General features: G+C 45.2%; 1 protein-coding gene across 1 annotated transcript; it reads right to left on the bottom strand.

The window, feature by feature from the left end:
- Positions 1–10,261: 10,261 nt before the first annotated feature.
- LOC121439608 (intraflagellar transport protein 172 homolog) lies at positions 10,262–17,743 on the bottom strand. Its single transcript, XM_041640149.1, has 13 exons — positions 17,624–17,743; positions 17,329–17,441; positions 17,118–17,167; positions 16,923–16,947; positions 16,623–16,688; positions 16,130–16,217; positions 14,952–15,166; positions 13,830–13,953; positions 13,305–13,400; positions 11,575–11,628; positions 11,283–11,386; positions 11,049–11,134; positions 10,262–10,413 (listed from the first exon to the last, which is right to left on the bottom strand). The coding sequence occupies exons 1-13, from the start codon at positions 17,741–17,743 to the stop codon at positions 10,358–10,360; spliced, it is 1,197 nt and encodes a 398-aa protein (XP_041496083.1). The 3' UTR covers positions 10,262–10,357.
- Between the last annotated feature and the right edge of the window lie 132 nt (positions 17,744–17,875).

The raw sequence follows: 17,875 nt of genomic DNA, 5'->3' as shown, positions 1-17,875 counted from the left end.
ACATAGTACACCTAACTGGGTAGGCGAGATCTTACAGAATGATGATGAATATAAATATTTGGAATTTATTCAAACAATGTATGGACAGAGACACTTGCACATCAGCATTTACCACAGCACCATTCATAACAGCTAAGTTATGGAGCCATATGTGAGCAGCCGCAGAGGAATGGGCGTTAAATATGTCCGTATACTCAATGGATTTTTTTTCTGTCATGAAGAAGAAGTTACAGTTTTCAGGAAAAGGGATGCAACTGGGGCTCATCTGAAGCCAGCTAAGCCAGCCTCAGAAGGACCAGCACTGTAGTAATAAGGGCGGCGGGGCTGCGTCCCCAGCACCCCGGCTGCCTGGCTACCTTATGCCTGAAATAACAACACACAAACTGTATTCATTTAATCACTGCTTGGCCCATTTCTATCTAGCCTCTTCTAGGCTAATTCTCACATATTAATTTAGCCCATTTCTAATCATCTGTGTAGCACCCCTAGGTGCGCTTACCGGGAAGATTCCAGCCTATGTCCATCCTGGGTCGGAGCTTCATCGCGTGCGTCTGCCTGGGAGCTGGGAGCATGGTGTCTCTCTGAGGCCTCTGCTCCCGAGAGGAGAGCTGTGGAGTCTCTGAGCTCACTTCCTCTTCCTCCCAGCATTCTGTTCTGTTTACTCCACCCACCTAAGGGTAGGCCTATCAAATGGGCCTAGCAGTTTATTAATTAACCAATGAAATCAACAGATTGATATATGACACTCCCACATCACAGCACCAAATGATCTTTCTCATTTGTAGTTCCTAGATTTTATATAGATACAAAAAATCATAAGCATAACCATGCCGCTAAAGCAGAAATGTAATCACCTACAAGAGTATATGAACCAATGGGGAGACAGTGAATACAAGTGGGGAGGAAAGGGGGATTGTGCTCAATGTACAACACTTACTCTATGAAATTATTCTTATGGAACAATGCCATATACAACAGAGATACACCGTTAAGATGATTTTTTTACATAATGCATAGCTATTTAAACATAACACAAGGATCAATACATTACACCATACTAACTGCATAAGTAGGAAACTGTCATGTCATCTCACTGGTGCAGAAAAATAAAAACAAACATCCAACAAATTAGAAATACCAGGGAACTTCCCCCGACATACACTGGGTCCAGTGCTATCCCCCAACTTGTTATGTAGAAACCCTAACCCCAAAATAATAGTGTTAGTAGGTGGGGTCTTTAGGAGGTAGCTATGTCATGAGATAGAAAACTACAAAACATTGTTGTAGAAAGTAAATAGTAATTAAGACATTCTTTTTCATGATTGGAAGGCTTGATGCTAAAAATGACATTACCAACACAATCTATAGATTCTGTAGGGATACTACACAATTCCTATCCAAGCCCCTCTTTTGTATCAATGACAATTCTGTCCTAGAAATCCCTGTGGAATTACAAAGGTCCCTCAGGAGCCAAAACAATCTTGAAAAAGAAGAGTTGGAAGGCCCATATTTTCTGATTTTAAAACTTTGTACAGAGCTGGGTGGTGGTGGCATAAACCTTTGATCCCAGCACTCAGGGGGCAGAGGCAGGCAGATCTCTGTGAGTTCGAGACCAGCCTGGTCTACAGAATGAGCTCCAGGACAGCAGGGCTGCACAGGGAAACCCTGTCTTGAAAAACAAAGCAAAACAAACAAAAACTGTGTACAAAACAAAACTATAGTACTCAAAAATAGTTGTGGCTTAAGAATCTAATATTAAAAATCGGCTGGTTCTGTATAGAGACTCCATGACCATTCAATGGAAAAAGAAAAGAACCTTCAACAAATAGTGCTGGGACAACTGCATAACCACGTGGAAAGGAATGAAGTTGGGTCTTTACTTCATATCCTATTTAAAAACAAACTTGAGATGGAATAAAAACCTAAATGTAAGAACTACTTAAGTCCAGAAACTCTTTACAAATAGAAAAGAAGGGGGCTGGAGAGATGGCTCAGTGGTTAAGAGCACTGGCTGCTCTTCCAGAAGTCCTGAGTTCAATTCCCAGCAACCACATGGTGGCTCACAGCCATCTATAATGAGATCTAGTGCCTCTTCTGGCCTGCAGACACACATGGAAGGAATATTGCATACATAATAAAAAATAAGTCTTTAAAAAAAACAAATAGAAAAGAAGAAAAGAAAGAACTGGGTTTGGAAAGATGGTTCAGCAGTTACAGCACAGCTCTTGCAGAGGACCCAGGTTTGATTCCTAGCATACACAGCAAATGCTCACAATCGCCTGTAGTTCCAGCTCCAGGGGGGTCCAGCACCTCTGGCTTCTGCTGGTACCTGTGCTCATGTTCAGACTCACAATTATACAAACACAATTTTGTATACACACATACACTTTTAAAAATGATAATGATAAGTCTTTTTTTTTTTTTTTTGGTTTTTCGAGTCAGTGTTTCTCTGTGTAGCTTTGGACCTGTCCTGGAACTCACTGTAGACCAGGCTGGCCTCAGACTCACAGAGATCCACCTATCTCTGCCTCCCAAGTGCTGGGATTAAAGGTGTGTGCCATCACCGCCTGAATGATAATAATAAATCGAAGCAAGAGAAAGGAGTGTAATGGTTAATTCTTATGTCGACTTGGCTAGGCTATGGAGCCCAGTTGTTTGGTCATATATTAGTCTAGAACATTGACAGTAATTTTACATATGATTAACATTTAGAATCAGTACACTTTGAAGCAGATTGCTTTCCATACTGCGAGTGGGCATCACCCAATCAACTGAAGGCTTTAAGAACAGAGACCAGAACACCCTGAAGAGGAACAAATCCTTCCACAAAACGGAAGCACACAAAAGTATACCTATTTTACTAGCCTGTCCTGTCCTGCAGATTTTGGACTGGGGACAATAACTCTTACCCAAGTTTGTCTATGAATTTCAGAGGAGATATGAGAGGTTTTTTTGTTTGTTTGGTTTGGTTTGGTTTTGGTTTTTGAGACATGATTTCTCTGTATAGCCTTGGAGACTATCTTAGAACTCACTCTGTAGACCAGAGGCCTTGAACACACAGAGATCCCTCTGTCTCTGCTTCTCAAGTGCTGGAATTAAAGGCGTGCACCACCAGGCCCAGCTGAGAGCCAATTTCTTAACTTTAGTCACATTCCTTTGGAGTGTGTGTGTGTGTGTGAGAGAGAGAGAGAGAGAGAGAGAGAGAGAGAGAGAGAGAGAGAGATAAAGAACAATCTGGTCTTTGTTCCAGATTCTTAGTACAAACTCCCAAAACCCCTGTAACTCCATGAGCATTGAGGGCGTCTGTTCCGTTAATGAGATGGAAATGTGGATTTGCTTCTGTTTTAATTGAGGAAGCTGGAACAATCACCATTCTAAAATCTAATTAAGACCTGACCACTCAATATATTCATGCAAAGTTGCATAAGTACCAAACAAAATATTAGCAAACTGAATCTAATAAATCTAATTAAAGTGTTGGATCCAACATTATAAATGAATTACACATTTCCTAGGAATTCACAGTTGATTTATTATCTTACATTCTCATGTGACTCGGTACACTGATTGAACAAACAAGAAAAAATATGACCATCTAAATAGAGGCAGGAAATATACTTAATACTTAGCACCCAGTATGAAGAGATTAAATTTAAAATTTTAGAAGATTTTTTTTAATTAACACCAATTCTTGCTAAAGTTTCCTTGATTTGATAAAGAATATTTGAAAAGCTACAGAAAATATTATACATAACTGGTGAATTACTGAAAACTTTCCTTGACTTAATAAAAGAGACAGATGCCCACAACACACTGCTCCTGAATATTGTACTGGAAGTATTCATAAATGAAGGCAAGGAGAACAAAGTCATAAATAAGAACTGGAAAATAGGTAATAAAACCGTTGTTATTTACACATAACATGATTTAGAGAATATTCCTTCAGGAGAATAGATTCAAAGTGAGAAACTTAGCAGGGTCCTCTAAGCAGATCATTATGGAAAGATGTTGTATTTAGGGGTTTCAGCATCATTTATAAAATGGTATTTACAAGGGGCAGCGGTGGCATGTATCTTTAATGCAAGCTCTCAGGAAACAGGAGCAAGGGTGGATCTCTGTGAGTAGGCCAGCCTGGTCTACAGAGTAACAAAGTGAGTTCCAGGGCAGCCTGGGCTACACTGAGAAACCCTGCCCCCTCCCCCGAAAGAAAGAAAGGTGGTGGACTGCTTGCCTAGCACACCAGACCCCGGATTTGATCTCTAGCACTAAAAATACATAAAAAGATAGATATAGGCGATGGAGGATAGATAGATAGATAGATAGATAGATAGATAGATAGATAGATAGATAGCCATACCAGAGCAGACAATATGTGCCTCCTGGTGAGTATCGTGACCTATGAAGTTATGTCCTCTCTTCCCAACAGAAAACAAATTCCTCCTGGTTCTAGTTCATGTTGAGTTGCAAAAAATAGAATATTTGTCATCAGCCTATCTATGAAGGAAGGGGTTTAGTTGGCCTCATGGTTCCAGAAGTCTAAGAGCCTAGTGCTAGCTTGTCCTTAGCTCACGTGACGTCTTTGTACAGCTTCAACTCACAGCAGAAGCAGGGGAGCTGGTGGGTGCATGCGGAAGACAAAATGGATCCGACTTCTGTGGCAGCTAACCCAGTCCTCAGAGAGAAAGGAGCCCCGCCTGGGAGACCCTACCCAGTCTGCAAAGAATGGCATGAATCCCTCCTGAAGGTCACACTAGGCAACCCTGATCCCCTGGAAAATGCATATATTTCTACATGAGTTTTGAAAAAATCCCAACTCACAGGAAGTACAAGAAGCAGCAAAATGTATCAAATCACAACATGGAGGGGTTTTTTAAATAATTTTTCCTAATTCAAAAATATTTTATACATGCATACAATAAAATATAATCATACCCACCCCTCCCCACTCCAACTTTCCCCATATACCCCACAACATATCCAACTCCCAACCTCATGTCTGCCTTTTTTTTTTAATAACCCACTAAATCAAAATAGCATCATCCTTATGTGCACGGCTGCACAGCACGGGTATTTGATCAACAAAATGTTGACTGTAAAACTGGACAAATGTCCCTTTTATCCAATACTTAAATAAAACTATTAAAAGAAAAGAAAAGATTAGAACAAAGAAGCATTCTGGCAAGAAACCTGGCTCTAGAGAAATTCCCAGGCATCCGCATGGATGACCCCATCTAAGACACTAAGCAATAGTGGAGAGGGTGCCTGAACTGGCCTTGTCCTGTAGTCAGACTGATGACTATCTTAAATATCACCGTAGATCCTCCATCCAGCAACTGATGCAAGCAGAGGCAGAGACCCACAGCAGAGCACTGGGCTGAACTCCCAAAGTCTAGTCGAAGAGTGGGAGGAGTGAGAATACAAGCAAAGAGGTCAAGGCCATGATGGGGTTACCCACTGAAACAGCTTGCCTGAGCTAATGGGAACCCACCAACTCTGACCTGACAGTGAGGGGACCAGCATAGGACCCAACTAGGCCCTCTGAATGTGGGTGACAGTTGTATGACTGGGGCAGACTGTGGGACCACTGACAGACCAGGATTTATCCCAACTGCATGTACTGGCTTTTTGGAGCCTATTCTCTTTGGAGGGATACCTTGCTCAGTCTAGATAGAGTGGGGAGGGCGTTGGTCCTGACTCAAAGCAATGTGCTAGACTTTGTGGACTCCTCTCTGAGGAGTGAATGGGAGGAGGTGGAGGGGAAGGGAGGAGGGGAGTGAGTGAGAACTGGGATTGGTATGTAAAATGAGAAACGAAAGTTTTTACTAAATAAATAAATAGAAACATACTGTTGCCAGGCGGTGGTGACACACACCTTTAATCCCAGCACTCGAGAGACAGAGGCAGGCAGATTTCTGTGAGTTCGAGGCCAGCCTGATCTACAGAAAGATCTCCAGGACATCCAGGATTACATAGACAAACTGTGCCTTGAAGAACCAAAAGGAAAAAAAAACTAAAACAGACAAACAAACAAACAAACAAAAATCAAGGAAAAAAATGCACCAGAAATGTAGTCATTGCTTTGCCTGGAATGAGCAATGACCTGAATTTGATCATCACTAACATACACACAGACACCTAGATGCTCACATGCTCACACACACACACACTCACACACACACACACACACACACACACACACGAATTCACACAAACAAAAAATGCACAACAGACTTGAATAGGCAGTTTACAAAGGAGAATTTCCAAACGACTATTAAACCTGAGATGTTGTTCAATGTTATTATTTATCGGGGGGCAGGGTGGGGGATGCACATGAAACCATAGTGCAATACCACACACTCACTGGAGTGACTCAATAAAGAGGTGGGCGTGCCAAGTCTGGGGAAGATGGCAGGACTGTAGGAGAGCCAGCCGCTCATGGTCTGCTCAGAGGATCGAAGACTCAGAAGAGGCGTGATCTACTGATGTTTCAAACACACAAACAAGGTACTCAGACAATCCCTCTCCCACTGGAAATAGACACTTGCAATTCACTCCCTGAGACCTTCTTTGTCTTGTCATATGATTATAAATCTTTCTTCATAAGACAAGCTCACCTACCATCTGCCTCCCATCCATGCGATGGACAATATCCACACCACTCTTACTTACCACATTCTTTTCCCTAACTTCCCCAGAGTTAAGTCATATGAATGCTTCATTTCAGCTGGAACTCCTAGACAGCACTTCCTATATAACTAGTAATTCTTCCTCAGTGTCTATTTGATAATAGATCCTAAAGCTACCGAAGCTACTTCTTTCTTCTTTTTCTTCTCCTCCCCTTCGACTTCTCCTCCTTGTCGTCTTCTTCTTCTTCTTCTTCTTCTTCTTCTTCTTCTTCTTCTTCTTCTTCTTCTTCTCCTTCCTTCTTCTCCTCTTTCTCCTCCCCCTCTTCCTCCTCCACTTCCCCCTCCTCCCCCTTTTTCTTCCCCTCCTCTTCCCGCTCCTCCTCTTCCCCTCCTCCTTTTCCTCCTCCCCCCTCGTCCTCCTCCTCCTCACCATCGTCCTCCTCACCCTCCTCCTCCCCTTCCTCGTCCTCCTCGTCATCCTCCTTCTCCCCCTCCTCCTCCTCCTCCTCCTCTCCCTCCTCGCCTACTCGTCCTCCTCCTCACCCTCCTCCTCACCCTCCTTCTCCTCCTCCTCCTCTTCTTCTTCTTCTTCTTCTTCTTCTTCTTCTTCTTCTTCTTCTTCTTCATTTTTTGAGACAGAATCTCTGTTCAGTCCTGGCTGTCCTGGAACTCACTATGTAGACCAGGCTGGTCTTGAAATCAGAGAGATCCTCCTGCCTCTCCCTCCCAAGTGTTGGGACTAAAGATATGCACCACCATACCCATCCTAAGGCTTCTTGAAGTGAATTAAGAGAAAGACAAGGCAGGTAGTGCCTCCCTTAGTCCCAGTACTTGGGAGGCAGAGGCTAAAGAATCTCTGTGAGTTCAAGGCCAACCTGGTCTACAGAAATCAGGAGAGCCAGGGCTACACAGAGAAACCTCGTCTTAAAAATCAAAAGAAAGAGAGAAAAGAGGGGAAGCATCTATTAGTAATGTCTCAACTCCCCTCTGCCCTCCATCCAGGTCCTCCTATGGCCCAGAGAACAGGCATTCAGACAAACCTATAGGATGTCAGCATGGGGAGAAGTGACTTGAGAAAGAGTGGTTATCACGTACCATTCTCTTGGCTGCCACCTGGCCCTTGTTCTGATGCCTAGAAAACAGTATCCATGTACCACAAACTAAAAAACCAAGTAACACAAGGCTGAGATACGCTGGCAGTGGGGCAGCCAGGCCCCACATTAGCGCCATTCCTCAAGCCTATGCCCCCTCTCAGCTACAGCTTCTGCCTTTATAGTGAGATTCCATGACAATAGCCCCTGCCAGGGAAAGCCAGGCTGTGGGCATGCTCAGGTACCAGCTGCTGCCCTTCCCTGTGTCTGCCCGTGGCTCTGAGAGCTCTGATATCTAAAGCTCAGGGAAGAATCCATCTGTGAATCTCCTAGGATTCAGCTAGGCAGACTTGTCATTAAGGGAGGCGTGATGAGGCAGACTGATAACCTGGAGACAGAAATTATGACAGTAGACATGGTGACTCATATCATACTGACTATAATCCCAGTATCCAGGGGTCTGAGACAGGAGGACCAGAAATTCAAAGCCAGTCAGGGTAACGTGAGACTCTGCCTTCAAACACTGAAAAACAACACAGCAACCAAAGCCAAACCAAGCCAAGTCTGCTAGAGCCTCCAGGACCACATAGGGACCCTGAAATTATATATAAATTACATTAAAAGGGACCGGTGACTCAGAGAACCGACTATCATTTTACATATATTGAAAAATATGTAAAATTCATGGCGTGAGCGAATGGACGGGTCTGAGGTCTGAGTTATCACCGCCACGAGAATTAGGCCTCCTGGCCTACATATCATTCCCAGTGCAGATACCTGCGTTTCTGAGCTCAGATGTGAAATGTAATATTCATGAAATAGGAAACTATCTTAAGAAGAGGCCCATATGTATACGAAAGCTTGACTTATGACAGGGATGGTATAACAAATTATTGGGCTTTCAGTAAATGGTTACACAGATGGAAAAAATAAAGTTGAAACTCTACCCACATCACATACAAAAATAAATTCCAGATGGAAAGCAAAACTTAAGAATGTTAAAATATAGGAGGGAATATGGGGAAAAGTTTTTAAATGAGACCTCAAAAACCAGCAATTACTATTACTATTATTTTGGCAGCACTGGTGATTGAACACAGGGCTCCCCTGCACTCTGCCACTCAACTATATCCCTAGACTCAATTTTTTAAACTAAGAATTTGTTAATTACATTTTTAGTTCTTTGTTTCTATTTTGCAAGGAGCACACAACTTGCAGGAGTTGGTCTTCTCCTGAGGGACTAAAGCTGAGTCATCAGGCTTGGACCAGTATCTTTAGAGGCTGAGTCATCCCATTGGCCCTTCAATTAATATTTAAAGGTGTGTGCTACAGGGCCTGAGTCTGATCCTCTAGACCCACACAGTGGAAAGGAGGGATCTACCGCCTCAGAGTGTCTTTTCTTTTTTCAAGACAGAGTCTCTCTGTGTACCTTTGGAACTTGCTCTGTAGACTAGGCTGGTCTTGAATTCACAGAGATCCACTTGCCTCTGCCTCCTGAGTTCTGGGATTAAAGGTGTGTGTCACCACTGCCCGGCTTCTCAGGTTGTCTTTTGACTTCTACTTGAGTGCCATGGCATAATGCTTCCCCCAACCAGTTCCATTACATAAATAACTACAATAAAATTTTAAATGTCTCAATACTAAAGATACCTAAAAGAGAGAAAACTCAAGCCACACATACTGAGAAAAAAAACTACAATGTAAGTAACCATCAGAGGTTATATACAGAATTTCACATCTCTAACAAAGAGGCCACTTGACTTTCACAATGCATAAGGGATGAGAAACTGGAAGTCACAGAAGAGAAATCCAAGTGAACAATAAGTAAGTGAAACGGCATTGCACACACACCACGCATTTCAAGTCCTGGAGAGGACGTGGAAGAATAGGAACTCTGACTGGGAGAGGAACGGACATTGATCGTCCTCTTTGGAGAGCAATGGGAGACACTTAGTCAGGCTGAAGGCACAGCTGCTCCTATGATTCAGCAATTCTGCTCTAAGCATGGACCTCAGCAAGTAGCAGTAATGTGATTAAAACCACACCAAACAACAAACCCCCCAAACAACTAGGGGTTGAAGAAATGGCTCAGTGGTTAAAAGTACTGACTGTTCTTCCAGAGGACCCAGGTTCAATCCCCAGCACCCACATAGCAGCTCACACCCACCAAGTTCTAGGGATCCCACTGCCCTCTTTTGGCCTCCAAAGGCATAAGGTATGCACATGGTACACAGCCATACGTGCAGGCAAAATATCCATTCAACTAAAATAAACCTTTAAAAAATTAATACTCAGCAGGCTGTGGCAGCACACACCTTTCGTCCCAGCACATGGGAGGCAGAGGCAGGTGGATCTCTGATTTCGAGGCCAGCCTGGGCTACAGAGTGAGTTCCAGGCCAGCCTGGGTTACACAGAGAAACCCTGTCTCAAATAAAATAAAACCAAACCAAACAATGAAAAAAAAACCCAAAACAAACAAACAAACAAACAAAAAACCACTCTCTAAATGCTCATGAGTAAGAGATGAGGTAAAAAACTAAATGTAAATGCAACAAAAAGTTCTGATTTAATAGCACTAGGCGTGGATAAGCAAGTATTAACAATAGGTCATGACTCTCAGCAGCTGGACTTTATTAACGATTATGTGGCAGGGAAGGATGAGTGCTTCCCTCTGACATAGGTGCTGTCTTCGTTCACTGTGTGGGTTAAGACATTAAGAAAGACGAAGTAACTTTGGTAAGCTCACAGAGCAGTAAGTACGGACAGGGTAGCTGACGCCAGTCCCATCCTTACAGACACACTATGTGGCATGCTCGTCTCTACACCTTCTGCACGATCCTAAGCTAGTCTTAGTTCTTCCTTCCATGCTTGGAACATTTGGTGACAGAAATCATAAAGTGGAGATTGTGAAATGCAGATTACATTTCTATTGTTACTAGTTACTAATAATAAGGGTTACTAATAACATAAATATAAAATACAGTCTTTCCAGTTCTAAAGAGTTTAGGATTTGATGATGTCTAAACAGGAAAATCCTTAAATTTGCGGATAATTCTTCTCTACTGTTCACAACTTGCTGTCCATAAGATATATGATGAGAGAACATGGTAATTCTATGGACAGGCCTTCTGACAGGCCTGAGCATGAATGTATCCATAGCCAGACACTTCATAAAGGCATCCCCACAGGGACTTAAACATTTGCTCTAACACTGTAAATATGAGGTTACATACTTACCTAGTGCCTTTCAGGTTCATCACCGAATATGCTCATGATACACAAGTGCAATGCAGGTATCGGTGTCAGTATTAAAGTTATAAAAGCATCTTACCTATAGCAATAGTCTTAATATCAACAAGATAAGCCAGTTTCTTATTATCTTCCATTCCTCGCTGGCACCTCTTGTTGATACGGATGCTGAAACATGAAACAACAAGGTAAGGTAAAATGGGCTTAGCTAGGGTCTTCTGGAGGGTTCTGAAATAGCACATGGGACAACATTTTTAGCCTGATCTGGGGACATACACTTTAGAAGTCCCATTCTGGATATTCAGGGTTCAGTTACCTGATGAGGTGAGGGTTCATGAATTCAGTGTGTACAGAACCCAAGGAGTCATTACTCCCATATTCCACCAGGGTAAGCTCTCCAGCACTGAAGATCATGCACACCTGGGGAAGAATGAAGGCGGTGTGGAGAGAAGTGGGGGAAGGGGCACTGTAGTTCAGGGTGACCTCTCCCTGTCTTTTCCTGTTTCATCCCCACCCTTTACCTGCAGTCTTCCCATCCCTCGCCTCTCGCCCCTCTGACTAGAAGCTCCTGCTTACTGAAATGGGGGCAGGGAATCGTGGCTACTCACATTCTCATTTTCAAAGAAATATTTCTCATTGCCACCAGATCCCTGCAAGGCTATCTGCAAAGTGAGGAGAAAACATCATAGACAATGTAGACAATCACACAAGACAAGGCTGGAGGATGTCAGTGGCAAGGAAGAGAGATGGTATTCAAGGAGGTTTTGAAGTTACACAAAAGGTGCTCTGTATCAGACTCTTGCCCTGATCCTCATATTTCCAAGAGAAACCAGTCTGACTGTGGAAGTTTATATTCCAGGAAATAATATCAGAATGGTATCCTATGGGGAATCTTACTTCTTAGGGCCCACACCTTCAGAATTAGCAAGCCAAGACATCCCATTACCCACCATTCCTCTCTCGGTTCCTACCTCACTGAGGTGATTGGTGTTCAAGTCTCCGAGCAGCAGTGTGTCCGATGTGTGAGCCACCAAGTACCGTTCCTTCCCCAGGATCTTCACCTCTTCTACCTCATAGCCATAGTGGGACTTGAGCACCACCCTGGTCCCTGAAGACAGGTTCTTCACTTTCACCCGGGAAGGGACCAGTCCAACCCATCAGGCTTTCCCAGAGCAGGAGAAGAGTGAAGGTGCTCTGGTCCCTCACGCAACTCCAGGATACCTTGTTTCTCCCTCGGCCTGGGATGCTGTTGCTAAGGACAACACTTGCACCCACACAGGGGTTTGCTACCTAGGAAATACTTCCCCATGGCCTGGGCTGTCCATGGCCATTCGATTCTGAGAGCTCTACTCGGTAACACTAATCACTCACTTTGTTCCCGCACTTCTTAGTACAAAGCTCTTTACCAATGAAGACAGAATACTATATCATCGTTACTGTTATATAATTATGAACCTATTATTATCGTTATTATATCATCATGTGCCTAAGATGACATCCAACTGCCCATCCTCCTAAATGCTAAGATTTTCTTTCTTTTTCTTCCTCTTCTACTTGTTTTCTTTTTTGAGACATGTAGCCCTGGTTAGCCTGGAATTTGCTATATAGACCAGGCTGGCCTCAAGCTCACTGGCCACATACCAGAGCACAATGTCTTTTTTACAAAGAATTTGAATTACATGTGTGGGTGTGCACAAAGGTGAGTGCAGGTGCCGGATGTCGGAAGAGGGTGTTGATCCCCAAGGCTGAAGACCCAGTGATTGTGAGACACTAACATGGCGCTGGGAACTGAACTTGTGTTCTCTGTAAGAATAGTAAGAGCCGTATCTCTGGCCCTGGTGCGATGTCTTACAGATAAATTACCTTTGTACTCTCAGCCCTTAACAGATCTAACACAGCAGAGAAAGGATAAACGTTTCTGGAGAGACTGGAAAGATCCAGGAACAAACTGGTAATAAGAGCGAGGGAAGGGAAGTGGGAGAGTGAGACCCGTGCCTCTGGGACAACAGAGTCCTGCGCACTACAGTTCGCCAGTGATCATACACGTCCACAACTCTAGTGGGCGGCGCTGAGAACAGCTTCACACTGGGGAGATACAGGCACCAATCCCTGTATCTCTTTAGCCAGGTGTGAAACCTTTGCTTGCGATGGGTTAGAACAACTACGTAGCAGGAGGGTTGCCAGAAGTTGCCCTGACACATTCAGTTCCCTATGATAGCTCTGCCACAGGGAGGAAGGTTAAATTTGACACTGTGGCTGTGGCCAGCAGGTGGGGGAAATGTTACAAGGACAGATGAGCCACGAGAGGTCTCAGCATGCTAGGTCATCAGCTGCTCACCTGGCTGGGTCCCACATACGTCAGCTCAAACTTGTTCTTGTAAATACTCCTTCGGAGGCAGCAGTCAAACTGTTCCACCCCACCACAGAGGGTGCCCTGAGAGAGAGAGGGACAGCATGGAAGGCGATGCACGGCGCGCTGGCCAAGGACGGTATCTGGATATACCCCAAGACCTCAGACCTCAGTGTCACAATCTAGACAGAAGTGGCCAACAAAAGGGTGGGCAGGTTCTGAACATATCAGAAAAAAAAAGTGGCAATCCCAGGACTTACAGGGATCACATGTGGGTTGGACAATGAGGGGAAATCAGGCTGTCCTGGACAAGCGTGTCCCTCAAGGCCTCCTGGAAAGTGTGAGTTTCCCTTTCCTGCCTTTAACAGTAGATTTTTTTTAGGTTGAAGTCACAAGGCAGCTGGAGTTCTCTTGTGTCAGAGTAGAGCGACTCCCTTGGCATAGGGAGTAGTTTCTATTTTACTGTAGTTTGGAGACAATCGCCAGTACAGGAAGGGGCTCCTAACAACACACCGCACAGAGCCGGGAGCCGTCCCGCTTCCAGGCCAAGGCTGTGATGGTGTATAAGTTGGCAATCTCCTTGGGCTTGGCCTCTTCCCAGATGCTTCTTCGAGGACTCCAGTTGAACACCCGGAGTCTAGAAAGGTAAAGAGTGAAAATAGACCAGAACTGATAGGGAAGCATCTCACTCTACCAGAAAGGGAAGCAAACGCAAAAGGGCAGACCAGCGAGGCAGCCCAACGGGAGGGGAAAAGGTGCGGGGAGTTGAGGGAGTAGGGGTGAAAGGAGCAGGTAGAAGATGGATGCCAGGTGTGGTGGTACACGCCTGTAATGCCAACAGGAGAGAGGCAGAGGCAGGAGGATCACTGTAAGTTGGAGGCCAGTCTGGTCTACCCAGTGAGTTACAGGCTAGCTGGGGCCACAGAATGAGACCCTGTCTCAAAAACCAACAACAACACAAAAGCCAGAAGTAGAGACACCAGGACAGCAGGACAAGTGAGACAAACGGACTGCCAGGAGAGGGAAGAGGAAGAAACAGAGTGTAGGAGTCAAAGAAGGACGGAACCTAAGGAGACACGTGAGATTGGAAGGACATAAAGACAGACAGACAAAGAGACCTGACCCTAGCTGCTTGGCTGTTTCTTTATTCATTCACCAAATGGCGACTACATTAAAGACCATGCCAGTGCAGGCACTGGCGATGAAGACGGCTACTTAGTCTTCCTCTCAAACTAGAACACAATGACATAGTGGGGACAAGGCAGGGGGACATGGGGAACGCGATGGCCTCTGCTGTGGAGTCCAGGCTGAGTAGGCACAGCGCATCCTGAAGCAGACGGCAATCTGAGAATCCCTTTCAACAGACATTGCTTTTGTCCAGGTTCCCGCTGCAGTTCAGAACTTGGCTAGGGCAGAGCTCACAGAGAAAGGTAGAAGATGCAACTGGGCCGGGCGATGGTGGTGCACGCCTTTAATCCCAGCACTCGGGAGGCAGAGGCAGGCGGATCTCTGTGAGTTTGAAGCCAGCCTGGTCTACAAGAGCTAGTTCTAGGACAGGAACCAAAAGCTACGGAGAAACCCTGTCTCGAAAATCAAAAAAAAAAAAAAAAAGATGCAACTGGCTGGGGGACCTACCTGTCGTAGCTTCCTAGCACGACAGACTGGCCTCCAGGACTTGCTGCAGCTGTGGTGAATTCACGCTCCTGAGGATTACGGCTGTAGTCAAAAGTCTGTAGCACGTGGCCTTCCTTTCCATAGGCCACAATCCTCCGATCACAGCCTGCTGCCACGATGCTGTTGGTTGCCCAAGCCAAGGCATACGGTGGGCATGGGTGGTTAACCAACTTCCCCTGGGACAGACAGAATATTTCAATTGTTCGTTGCGAATGCTAGGCTAGCAGCTGTTCCACACACTCCTGACCATCCCACCCCGGAGAGAAAGTGAGCCTTCCTGCCAGCATTTCCCACATCAACACGCCCGAATTCTGAAGGCTTCACAGCCTGTCTCTGTATCATGAGCACACGCATGCCATGTGTACACGGGCCGTGTACTCACAGTGGTGTGTTGAGACCTCTGGTACGTACTAGTAAAGCCACCCAAAGAGAGACGACACACAGTAACCAACACTGTCTAGGTCCAAGAGAGTACATGGCTTCAAGAAGGGCTAAATTGAATTATGTGGGTAACTCACAATGTAAACGATTCCACAGTACTAAATTATACAGAGAAAAACAGCAAAGTTTCCCTGTATGTCTATCTTTTCTTTTTCCAAAAAAATAGTTAATTCTTTAACATCTTATTTATTTGTGTGTGTTTTTGTGTGCACATTTGCATATGTGCACACATGGTCAAAGGGCAGAGGATGACTTGCGGAAGTCACTTCTGTCCTTGCATGGCAAGGGTCCTGTCAGGTTTGGCACTGGGCACCTTTACCTGCTGAGGTATCTTGATGGGCTGTTAACTTCTTTCTCCTATGCATTTGGATGTATATACATTACATAAACATGTATATATATATATATATATATATACATACATACATTTGTGTATATGTATGTATTTACATAAATGGAAATAATTTTCACTTTTTGTCCCCCTTAGAGTCTTTATTTCCCTTCTTTCAAGGTCCCTTCCGCCCACTCCTCCCTATAAATAGTGAGCTCGAGCCTCCTGAATACCAGTCTCCGTGATGGCACCAAACGCTTCTCTCCAAGTTTGCCCTTTTCCAGTCATGGTGCTTAAACCTGCAGCTACCCCGGGAGGGCTCCTGGAATGTCCACCCCACCCCAGAGTGAGTGTGCGCCCTTCATACCTGTGACCCTCTGGAGCCTTCATCACCGAACAAATACCTGACGATGGTGCCGTCTGCGTGACCTGAGAGGATGCCTTTCCCAGAGCAACTGAAGGGCAGAGGCAGAGAGGTGGGCACAGAGGGAGGGACTTCCGCCCCGTGACAGTCCCCTTTCCATCAAATGCAGCTTTGTCCTGACAGTCCCAGTCTACTTCTGTTACTCACTTGGTTGTCAGCGCCACCACATACGAGTCCGTCCCATAGATGGTAGACGACTTGTTAGTTTTAGTGTTTGCTTATCGAACCTGAAAACCAAACAAGTCTGGCTAGGCTACTTACAGTGTCAGCCAGGCACGGAGAAACAGAAGTAAAAACGCCAAATGATAAAACTAGTCCTCATGCATTTTTCTCAAGTACGCACTTGAGCTCCAGGGGAAAGATGAACCATATTGCCCGGCACCCCAGGACACTATCCTCCCCAATACCTCACCTGTGTCTCCCTCTCCTCCGTTACCTTGCCTTCAGCCAGTCCGAAGACAATAATGTACTCTGCAGGCCACTGTAGACAGGTGACAGCACTCTGTATGAGAAGGGGTGAAAGGGTGACCCGCCTGTGTGGACTGGCACACTCAGAACAACCGCCACCCACCACACAACGTCATTCTAGTCCTCTCCACGGGGAAAGGCAGGCAGCGGACACAACAAGGCTCCCAAGCAGGTGACAACACCATCCTTTAGCAGGTCAAGTCGGGGTCAGACATTGAAAAAGGCAACTCCTGTTACATTTACAAGGAGGGAAGCAGGTGCGGCTCACCTCTGAACTTTACCGTCTGGATGAACTTGTTACAGATGACCTTCTTGTCACCCCTGTCAGACAAAAGGCAAGGAAGCAACCTTAAAAATCACTTCCCAATGAACTGCCCAACATGGCCCTCTGTGGGAGGTCTGATGGAGAAGTGAGTGGGTCCCCAAGGAGCCCTGGAGCTATGCCAATGACACAGCATATCACTGGCTCTCGGGACCTTCTGCTGGCTTACACTCATCCCTCCAGGGATGGGACTGCAGGACAGGTGGGGCAGGCAGAGGTGGACACAATAGAATCAGGCTCTAGAGAGTCCCTGCCTTCCATGCCTGATGTCATCGTTATCCCAGCGAGGTATTTCCCATGCCCAACTCTTCTTTAGTGGCCACAACCCGCCTAACCCCCATCCTGTCCTCACCAATCTTCTCCAATCTTGTAGACATAGATGATGTTGTCAGTCTGCCTGATGGCAATTTTAGTGGAATCAGGGGAGAAAGTCATGCCCTTTACCATGTAGCTCTTCCAGCCACACTAGGAGTAAAAACAAAGATAATGAGTAGAAATGAAGGAGAAAAGAAAACACACACATTTCCCAAAAGACCAGAAAGTTTATAGCGAGAAATAGAGTAGACTATTGCCCATGTCTACGGCTAGAAGGCAGATCACACAGCTTTCTCGGATAACGTGTTGGAGCACATGCGAGTCCTCTCTACCTTCATGTCAGCTGGCTTGGTGGAGAACTTGTCTCTCCGCTCCCCATGCTCATCGTACAGCAATACCACTCGGTCCACTGTGCAGACAGCATATTTAGCGTTGTTCTGGGACCAGGCCATACAAGTCACCTTCGCAGCTCCATCCTGCAGAGGCAAAGGGGTACTGTAAACACAGCGCTGGTCTCCAGAGTACAGAGCGTCTCCAGGTCCATCAGTCTTCGTGTGCCTTTGTTCTACATCTATGTCACAGGT

Source organism: Microtus oregoni, unplaced genomic scaffold (genome assembly GCF_018167655.1).
Source record: "Microtus oregoni isolate MIOR12 unplaced genomic scaffold, Mior012 000062F_ref0000492, whole genome shotgun sequence".
In the NCBI taxonomy this organism is placed as follows: Eukaryota; Metazoa; Chordata; class Mammalia; order Rodentia; family Cricetidae; genus Microtus; species Microtus oregoni.
The sequence above is the reverse complement of the archived record's forward strand: the minus strand, read 5'-3'. Positions and strand labels throughout refer to the sequence as shown.

Coding starts and splice junctions, on each gene's coding strand:
- LOC121439608 (XM_041640149.1), bottom strand. CDS start 17,743: ATGGCCTGGTCCCAGAACAACGCTAAATATGCTGTCTGCACAGTGGAC. Junction 17,168..17,328: donor TACAAGATTGGAGAAGATTG/GTGAGGACAGGA, acceptor CCTGTCCTGCAG/TCCCATCCCTGGAGGGATGA. Junction 11,135..11,282: donor ATGAACCCTCACCTCATCAG/GTAACTGAACCC, acceptor TTCATGTTTCAG/CATCCGTATCAACAAGAGGT.